The sequence below is a fragment of the Miscanthus floridulus genome, chromosome 3 (genome assembly GCF_019320115.1).
Source record: "Miscanthus floridulus cultivar M001 chromosome 3, ASM1932011v1, whole genome shotgun sequence".
In the NCBI taxonomy this organism is placed as follows: domain Eukaryota; kingdom Viridiplantae; phylum Streptophyta; class Magnoliopsida; order Poales; family Poaceae; genus Miscanthus; species Miscanthus floridulus.
In genome coordinates, this window is record NC_089582.1 from 118,886,310 (window position 1) to 118,896,631 (window position 10,322).

Consider the following 10,322-nt stretch of genomic DNA (forward strand, 5'->3'; position numbering starts at 1 on the left):
GGGCGCCTCCAGCGCAGCAGCGCCCTGGTATGCCGGCGGCGTCTCCAGCTAGCGGCTCGGCCCAGGCGCAGCCGCCGCGGGTGACGGGCAAGAAGACCTTCGAGGAGTTCCTCCTGGAGGCCGGCATCCTCGACCAGCAGACCGTCAACAAAAATTTTGTCGACGAACTCGCTGAAGAGATGCTGGGAGATGGACAGGCGGAGCGTGACGACCGCTTTGTTAGCCTCGGAGACCTTTTGCTGGCTCTTGGCGCGGTTTCCTCTTCCTCCTCTGGGGCTGGGCCGAGCACACATCAGGTTCGCATGCCCGCCCAGGAGGCGCTCGGCGCTGGCACATCGGGTGGCGGCGGCCGCGACGAAGCGGCGGCGGCCGAGGCCAGGGAGCGGAGGAGCAGGAGGATGGCCATGCGAAAGGAGGCCGCTGCTAGACATCATCGTCCCGACAAACATGCAGGTATCGATTACTCTGCATCGTTTCAGAAGATTTTTTTTCTTCAGCTTTGATCGTTGCTTCTCGTGCTACGGTTGCTCAGTGGTATCTCATGTCTGAAGACTGAACTAAAAATACTGTGCTGCTGTGCCTGTGTTGCAGCTCCTCGTGGAAGCCAAAATGGACCAGGAGCTATCTGATTCGTCAAGGAGCTGAACTCTTCGCCTATGCCTGCCGTCGCTTGTTGTCTACCGGCAACAAGATTCTGAATCATTTATTTACGCTATGTGTCTTTTTATCGTTAAAATTTAGGTTTATCCTAGATCAAATTTCTTTTAACTTTGACCGGTATTTTAGAAAAAATAATACATCAACACACATAAGTTCAAATAAACATAGTCAAAATTAAAGAAATTTGACTTAGGATGAAAAAATACCCTATAATTTAGAACTTATTATATCCGAAGTTGACCTGGCCTGTTAACATACATAAGTTCGTGTATGGCTGTTAAACTTCTCCTGTTTTTGTTATTGGATCATTCTCGTCTTCTCGATAGTAGTAGTAGTTAAATCGCTGTGCCCTTTTACTTGGCGATCTTTTTTGCGAATTCTTTTCTCTCTCTCTTTTGAACTCTCTCTCTCTTTTTGAATGGCGATCAATATATGCTGTTTCACTGAAGACCTAATGAATAAGCGTAACCTTTTCTCGGATTTGCGAAATCAAATGAGTGCAAATTCGACGACGAGGCACTCGTCTGTTACCTGTTGGGCTGTTATGGACCTCAAAAAAGACGTGGCCCAACTTAATCAGGGTGAAGAAGTGTAAGTCGGTTAGGCCCACGGAACTAAGGACCCCGGCGGCTGGCCGGTGCCGCAGGCCGCAGTTTCAGGGGTGGCTCGCCCTCGCCCGACGCGTCCACCAGGCACCAGAGCCCTGTTCCGGCGCGCCGTCTCCGCCCTCCATCCGGCCGCTGCGCCTTTCGCCGCAGCTGGCCACTCCACTCTGACCGACCTAGGAGGAGAAGGTCGAGGGGGAAGTCTCCCTCACGAGAGGCGAGGAGGATGTCGGGGTTCGGTGATGGGTACGTGGGGACGGCGCAGGACGCGGTGAAGATCCGGCGGCTGGAGAAGCAGCGCGAGGCGGAGCGCCGCAAGATCGAGGAGCTCAAGAACAAGTCCGCGGACGGGCAGCCCGGCCTCCTCCAGTTCGGCTCCAGCACCTCCGAGGTAATCGCAGTCACGGCCTGGCGCTTCCCTTTCCTCCCCTCCTGTCCGTCTCACTACCAAATCCTTTAATCCGGTCGATGCGTTGTAATTGCCCACCAAGCTACGAGCGAGGGAAAAAGACACTGACTCACTTGTCGCCACTGTCGTTCAGGATTCGTGTATTTTCTCTTGTAATCGCCTGTAATTTTTGCTGGATAGTTAGCTCTACCTGTGATTTAGCAAAATTAGCACGAGATTTGTGTTCTGTTTAGTTTACCCTGTACGGTTCAGTATTCACTTTCGAGTAGCTTTTTCACAGTTCGCTTTTGTTGCTGAATTGACCAATTGATTTTTGTGTGTGTGTGTTTGATGTCGTGTAAGCTGATTTATGTCTTTTAACTTCTACGCCATGTATAGGCCTCTTCACTCGTTTAGAAATTATTTGAATTTCTGTAAGTAGGCTGTTACTGTAGGTCGTGTATACCCTTGAATTTTACTAAGTTAATGTTAATTGCTGTTGCATTCAGATTCTTGAGACTGCATTTAAGAAGGAAACTGTTGGTCTCGTCACCAGGGAGCAGTATGTCGAGAAGGTAATTAGCCAATTCATTCATTCATACATACATCATTATTTGCCGGCTCATTTGTTGAAGACTGGGATGTTCCATCTAATATGTTGTCCTTCTGTCCGACTAGAGGGTTAACATTCGAACCAAGATCGAGGAGGAAGAGAAAGAGAAACTTCAAAAGCTACAACAAGAGTGAGTTTGAACTTTGAATTCAACCCTGGTAAAATCATAAGTATCTTTGTATTCCTTCCCTCAGCCAAACAATGATGTGTTGTGTGTTTTAGAGAAGAAGAATTGCAAATGCAGAAAAGGAAAAAGAGGAGAGTGAAGGGTGATCCACGCTTATCTTTCTGCGACGACATTGAGAATGGAAGTGATGAAGATGATTTTGAGAAACGTATGGTCCTTCTAACCTATCTGTGGTCTTACTATTTTTTTGTTCTCTCACCTCATTTATGTGCATTTCATAATCAGATCTGTTCATTTTGGGGGTGCACTGCACACATCTCTGTCTATTGCATTGACCAAGTTTTTTTTTGGCTTTGTTTCTATATTCCCCACTTGTGTGGGCTGGTTGTAGTTTAGGATTTCATATTTCATTTGTTAGCATAGCCGTGACGTAGTTGATGAACGATATTAAATGTACCACATCCGTATATTCTTTGCTCGTGTACTAGTTTCCTTCTGATAATTGTGTTTTCCATCATAGTTTTCAAATTCTTGTGAAGCATTGTTTTATGTGTTTGTTTTTCCTGTTGTGTTACAGTCTTGATTTCGAGATCTTACTTCTGTGGCAATCATTTGCTTTAAACTTTGCTTTAGTTGTTAAATTGGTGATGAAATGAAGTTTGATTGATGCAACTGTGGCAAAACCCTTGTTATCGTCATGATCCTGCTATTTAGATCATTTCATGTATAGTTCACCTGTAGACAAACACCAAACTGAATTAAACAGGTCTTGCACAGGGCTTTATGTAGAATGTCTTAATCCTTGCTCAGTGCCAACAGCAATATTTCTGTATCTTGACATTACTAAAGAATTATAGAACTACTCTTAAGCTAATATGCACATATTCTTGCTTCTCTGTACAGAAGAAACCAAGAAAAATGGCCCTGTCAAACTTGGAAAGGATCCAACTGTCGAGACAAGTTTTCTACCCGATAGGTATTTCTGGTGGTTTATGACTACCACTTAGGATTGTTGATTGATTCTCCATTTCCAAGCTTTGTTTGACCTGCAAGCTGTTTGCTAAGAGTGATCCTTCAGAGAAAGGGAGGCGGAGGAACAAGCAGAACGAGAACGACTGAAGAAGCAGTGGTTGCATGAACAGGAATTGATCAAAAGTACTGCCACATTCTGATAGAACTGCTCACTTTAATCAATCTACTACGAGTCACAATTTTTTGGATAAAATTTCTTCCTAACTGATTAACCATTATGTCGCGTTCCAGATGAACCTCTTTCAATTACTTACAGTTACTGGGATGGGACTGGGCACAGGAGAGTTATCCAGGTTAATTTCTAATCAATGGTGAACTTGCTTCTTATTTGTCTGTTCTAAGCTTTTGATCTGTGGACTGTACAATGAAAACAAAGCTTACTATGATGCCAGGTCCGTAAAGGTGACTCCATTGGAGAATTCCTAAGGGCTGTTCAACAGCAGCTTGCCCCTGAATTCCGTGAAGTACGGACAACTTCAGTTGAGAATCTACTTTATGTGAAGGAAGATCTTATCATCCCTCATGTATGTGTTCATTCTCTTGTAATCTACAAAGTTATGTTAAAGTAAGTCCAACCATTTTCTGATTCCATGTTCTCTCATTTGTTTGACAGCAACACAGCTTTTATGAATTAATTATCAACAAAGCGAGGGGCAAGAGTGGACCGGTAATTCTTGTTTCTTTTGTGATGTGGATATATTCTGCTAAAAAACGTGTTGTTTGTTCTGAAGCTTTTCCTAGCTTTTGGAAAAACAACTGTGCAGTTCCTTTTTTTTCCATTGGTGTTTCCAGCTTATGTAATCTTTGGCTTCTTAGTTCTTACAACTGATCACTGTTTTCATTTCATCAAGGGAGGCTAGCAGTTTCTTCTTTCTTCCTTAACCTCGTTAATTCACAAGTTTAAGGAATATTGGATCTGAAACCAAATGATTATGTAATTCTAGTTGTTTACAGATGCTTAAGGGATTGTTTTGTTATTCCAGATGAATTATTTCTTCATGGCATTAGAGTTTAAACATTTAATGACACTGATTTCTGTTGACAGCTTTTCCATTTTGACGTTCATGAGGATGTTCGTACCATTGCCGATGCAACAAAAGAAAAGGATGAGGTGACTGACGTTTCACAATGTCTTATTTGTACTTTCCAGTTTCCCATATGATATGCTGCATTCTAAACTCATGTTTGATAACTGCAGTCTCACGCGGGGAAGGTTGTAGAGAGGCATTGGTACGAGAAAAATAAGCATATATTCCCAGCTTCAAGATGGGAGGTTTGTCAATTTTCTCTATCTTCTTTCATGCTTAATAACCTCAACTCTGTTGACAGGAATATACTTTGGTTTGGCAACAGTTTTGTTCATTCACTAATGACTCAAATTACATTGCAGATCTATGACCCAACAAAAAAGTGGGAACGCTACACAATACATGGGGATTAGCATGGACCATCATACATAGACAGCTAAATTATTTGTACTTTGGATGTCTGAAATTACCAGCACTCAACGGTATGAGAATGGCACAAGTGACGATTGGAATAGCAGATTATTAGTGTTGTTTGCCAACATGTACCACTAAAATTAGAATCATATGACTGTTATTTTAGCGATGCCAAAATTTTCTCCTCTCGATACTTATGTGAAACCTGTACTTCTACTGATGATATTTCCCATTTCCCCCCTGAAATCTTCCTGTTGCGAATTCATCTCATAGTTGCGGCCATTGTTACCACTCTACGGTGCGCGTCATCAATAACTCCTGTCGTCTAGATGTATCTATGCTATTAGTCGTGTCTGACTGCTATTGGTTTGCTAGAAAAGTTCATACTTGACGACAAATATATTAGGGTTCGTTGGTGACATGAATTATGTTCTCTCTTTGTTTATGCGAGTCTATCGAACTGTCGGTGGTAAAGTGCAAACCATCCTGAATTGTTGAAAACATTCCGAAGAAAAGGCTTGGCTTTCTTTAGTTCTGCGAGTGGCAGCTTAGTAGATATACCTATCATCTATTGGAACAGGTGAGCACAATAAGAATGCCATGAGCCCATGATCTCCCAAATCCCAATCAATTGCACTAAGCCACCCTAGCATGAGCTATCTTAACTGACCGAAACCTAGACCAAACAGGATTAGGACTGAGATTCCCTCTGCTCCATGCAATGTTCGCCACTCTCCTACTACCACTACACTGGAGCTGGAGTTGCTCCACAAAGCTGCACCAAACCCTCCTCTGCCTCGCTTCAAAAACCCCTACCCCTCTCCCATTGCCTAGCTCACCAGATCGATCTTACCATGGCTTCCCTCGCCATCCTCCTCCTGCTCGCGCGCATCTCCAGCTCCATTGCCATCTCCTCCAACTACATCTCAAGGAGCGCCGAGCAGCAGGTCATCGCCACCGTCGCGCCGGCCATTGTTCCTGACATCGACGGCCAGAGCGCCCAGCCGTTCCTCACCTCGCCCTCCGGATCGTACGCCGCATACCTCCGCCGCGTCGTGGATGGCGGCGGCGGCCTCGTCGGGGACGCCTGCTATGTCCAGGTCCAGCAAGCTGGCGCCAGCGGCAGCGTGTGGGAGTCGGACTGCACCCCGGTGGGCGGCGCTGACGCGTGCGACCTGGCGTTCTCGCCGGTGGGGCTCGAGCTCTTCGCCGGAGGGCACTCATTGTGGGACACCGGGGTCGACGCCGATCCGGGAACGCTGAGCCTTGACGACGGTGGCGACATGAAGATTGTTAGCAGGGAAGGTGTGACGGTGTGGACGGCGAGCGGCGAGCCATGGACGGGGCAGCAGTGCGGGGCACCCTTGCCGGTGTCAACGATCGCGCCTTCGGTGGAGGCGCTCCCACCGCCGTCGACTGCCAGTACAAAACTCGTGATGCCGCCAGCAGCGACTCTTGCTGTTGCGGGGAGCACGGACCTTTCTTTCGGAGACCAACCAGAGCCGCCACCAGTCGACACGTTGCCGGACTTGCCGGTCCAGCCGCCAGTTGACACGGCACCCGAACTGCCACCGCCCGCGTCTCCCGACTTGCCGGACCTGTCGCTACCACCGCCGCCAGCTTACACGACTCCCGACTCGCCGGACCAGCCGCTGCTGGCACCCCCGCCAGCTGACATGTTGCCGGACCAGCCGCTGCACTCTTCGCCGCCTCCAGCTCCACCCACCTTTGGCCCTCAAATGCCATTGCCACCTTTCGGCGTGCCACTCGCCGCCCCGCCGACCGGCGACACAATCCCAGGCACGACGGCCACGCCATCTGGCGAGCCAGGATCACCAGGCAGCGTGCCCTTCTCGGGACCATCTCCTGTCGGCATGCCACACCGGCACGGGCATCCACATCAGCTGCCCCTTGGAGCCTCGCCGCCGCTGCCGGACGCGCTGGCGCCGGGCGGCGTCCACGGCGCGGGAGCCGGGCAGCCCGGTGCCCCCTTCGGCCATGGGCAGCAGCAGGCGGCGCAGGGCGTGTTCGGCCAGCAGCCACAGCTGCTCAACGGCGAGGGGCAGCGGTTGGAGGACAGCGCCGGTGGGTGGTCAAGAAGTGAGAGCGGCAGAGCGGCGGCGTGCATGGCCTTGTTCGCTCTGGTGACACTGGGCTTTGGCTTCTAGTTTCTTCCCCTTCTGTGTTTTGGTTTCTGGGATTGGATGGTCATTTCTGTGCTGTTATTCTCGGTTGATCTGATCTGGGGGGGTCTTTTTGTGGATTGTAGTAAATTGTGTGTAAAACATGTTATATGGTCCGCTGGCTGATTCATTCTGTAGGATAGCATGCATGATCTACAGTATGTACGATGTTTCATTTGTGTATTATCGCGTATAATTATCAAATTTAAGCATGATTCATGAGTTGAAGTATTGGTTTGGTGGTACTAAAAATCAATTCGTAATCTCGTACAAGCGTGTGTTAACTGTGAAGAAATTGGAAGCCAAGGTGAGCCAACCAAAAAAAGGAAATTCGATGCAATATAGGTACCATCGATTAATTACGGTAAGCAGTAATAATAGTAACTTTATCTCGTTATATGGGCGTAGTAGTGAATTGAAATTATTTATTTTGTTCCGATTTAAGTTCGTACAGACCACACAGGCACAGGTGTATTCTGGTTCCTACTTTTTATTCAATTGGCTCACATTCTTCAGATGAGCGCTTCACCACCTCAACGCGTTCGGCGGCGAGAGAGGTTGCAGGGCGATCTGCCGTTTCAAAATTCCAAAATATATAAATGAAGGCCAGGCGGAATAACCAAATTAGGACACTACTAATTTGCTATAAGCATATCTTCGAACGGCTTGTGTTTATAAACAAAAATAGCATCTATACTTCAACCCATCAGAGCATAAGTTATCCAATCTTTCAACAATGTAATATATATTTGTTAACCATATCATCTCATAATCAATTCAATACATCAAAAAACATAGTGTGTTCCATGCCAACTTATACATAACCAATCAATCACTTCACATATGGATCATATCAAGCAAGATAGCAACTTAACCAACACATATAGCAAAAGAAATACCAAATCAAGGGGGACACCAATACATGGAAAACACCTAGCGGAGAAAAACGACACGCGATAGTTGAGCAACCCACTATCAAATAACGAAATATAGGAGGTGGGAGCCAGCAAGGATAGATAGACTCTAAATCCTCCACGAATCTCGCTTTCTATTGGATTGATTTGATGAACCAAAACCTCTCCACTTCTCTCCTAAACCTTAGCTATCTCTCGCCGTCCCCTCGACCCTGCCTTCCCCTATGGCTTCTCCAGTGGACTCTACAAAGCCTAAAGCGACTCATGGGATGAGCTGGCATCCAACAAATCGATGCATAACCACTGGAGGACAACCGGTGCATTCAAATTGTTAGAAACCGACTTCCAAACATGAGTCAATGCATTAGATTAAAATAGTATATCATAACAGCGAATACAACCGCCAACCACCATACAAACGGCCCAGTTGAGAATGGAATGATTTTTTTAATTTTGAGTAGCCCACACGAAGAGCCAGAGTACTGCTGGAGAACTACAGATTGAATCAAGTGCTTGTCACGTGACCTACATGGGTCGACCCACTGCAGGTATCCAGCTTGTTCGCTTGATCGTAAACGATCGTAAATTTTCAACCAGAACAGTATTTTTCTCTCATACCGAATCAGTCAGTAGTCATTTCAGCCTCAGCCGAAGAGGCTCATCCTCGTTGACCAGTCGACGCACAACCACCCCCCACCCCCCACCCCCGCTCGTACCCCCATCCACCGTTGTCCTGCCACCCGCGGCTCCGATGGTCGACGCACTCGCGATGGAAGCCGTGGCGGCACGCGGGCAGCGCTCACACCTCCTCCCCGCCCGCGTACTCTGCCAGGCACACCGCGCATTCCCCTGGCTCATCGCTGCCTGCAGGGTCCGGCGTCACCTGCACCATCACCACGGGGATCTCCTCGAGCGCGCGCTTGGTCTCCGCGGTAGCAGCCGCCGGGTTGCTGCTGCCGGGACGCGCTGGTGCAGAGGCAGAAGATGGTGCTGAGCGCGACGTACGACACGCTGGCGACGAAGACCACGATGGTGGTCGCCGCGAGCACCCGCTCCAGCTGCGCGCGCTGTGCTTCAAGCGACGGATCCGACGCCTGCGGCTGTGGCGCCCCGACGAAGAGACCGCGGCCGGAGTAGTGGCCGCGCGTGCAGCCGCCGCATACGCGCATGTCGATCAATCACACTGCTCAGCCTCTACTAGGTAGGAAAGCAGCGACACTCCGGTCCTCAGTCCTCACGCTCGCTGTATGTAGCGTGACACCGAGGCGGATTTAAAGAGGGGCATGGCTGGCGTGGTGGCGCGACACGGAGCACGGGAGGCGGTTTACTGAGGGGACGTCGGTTTCTGCTGTGGCACGTTGGCTCCTCTCTCTTGCTCGCTCGCTCGGTCTTGTTCAAATTCGCTTGCAGCAGTGCCTGTGCCCGCGCTGCAGCCGAACGCTCGAGCCAACACGGTCGGGCGCAGGGCCAGGCGCGCACCGAATCCGTGTGCCGGGCTGGGGAGTAATGCGGCGCGCGTGCCGATCACCTCTACTAGGTCTAACTTCTATGTGCATGCATTTGTGAATTGAATTGATCTCCTCGTATAATGCTGGGACTGTGGGCCGGATTGGTTGATAGCCAAATTTTAGTTGTCAAAATGGGCAAGACAAGTTATTGATTTCTATTTCGTTAGTTGCCAAAAATTACTAATATATCACACTTAGCTTACAGAATCTATGGCAAATATTTTTGTCTAATTTTTAATAACTTTTAGTTGTCAAATCTTTCTTTGGTATGGTAATTTTGGGAAGCCAACCAAACAGTATCTTGGTTGTCTTTGGCTGGTTGGCCGTGAGGTGGCTATGGGCACTGCCTACGGTTGCAAGGGTGCTCTGCAGACCGGAGATGTGGGGACGCATCTGCATGCGGCAGTGTTAGCGTCTGGACGGACGCCCATAGCTACACTCCATTTTGTGGTCCCACATAAGGGCCCGCGTTACTCTACCCCCACGTGGGGACCGCTCGCGCCCCCTCTACTTCCCTCGTCCAGACGTCTGCGCCCGCTCAGCAGCACCCTAACACTTGCAACACTTGCAACATACGTTCGAAATAGTTCAAACACTTGCAGCATACGTCTGAAACACTTGCAAAAACACCTAAAACACTTGAAAACCATTGCAAATATATGCAACATCCAAATAAAATATTTGTAACATATGCAACATCCAGATAAACACACTTGCAACATACGCTTGAAAAAACAGATGAAACATTTGAAACAGACGCTTGCAACATACGCATAGTCATTGAAACATATGCAACATCACTCTCTACTTTTGCAACATCCATATGAAACACTTGCAACGTACCTTTGAA

The 10,322-nt window shown here is 48.2% G+C and overlaps 2 protein-coding genes across 2 annotated transcripts; both read left to right on the forward strand.

Moving 5' to 3' along the window:
• Window positions 1–1,272: 1,272 nt before the first annotated feature.
• LOC136546652 (protein XAP5 CIRCADIAN TIMEKEEPER) lies at window positions 1,273–5,132 on the forward strand. Its single transcript, XM_066538617.1, has 12 exons — window positions 1,273–1,656; window positions 2,163–2,228; window positions 2,332–2,396; window positions 2,489–2,601; window positions 3,297–3,369; window positions 3,472–3,548; window positions 3,657–3,718; window positions 3,818–3,949; window positions 4,039–4,092; window positions 4,471–4,536; window positions 4,624–4,698; window positions 4,816–5,132. The coding sequence occupies exons 1-12, from the start codon at window positions 1,492–1,494 to the stop codon at window positions 4,864–4,866; spliced, it is 999 nt and encodes a 332-aa protein (XP_066394714.1). The 5' UTR covers window positions 1,273–1,491; the 3' UTR covers window positions 4,867–5,132.
• A 367-nt stretch (window positions 5,133–5,499) lies between these two features.
• Window positions 5,500–7,165, forward strand: LOC136546653 (uncharacterized). The gene has a single exon (XM_066538618.1). It carries the CDS (start codon window positions 5,584–5,586, stop codon window positions 7,033–7,035), a length of 1,452 nt encoding a protein of 483 aa, XP_066394715.1. The 5' UTR covers window positions 5,500–5,583; the 3' UTR covers window positions 7,036–7,165.
• The last annotated feature ends 3,157 nt before the right edge of the window (window positions 7,166–10,322 follow it).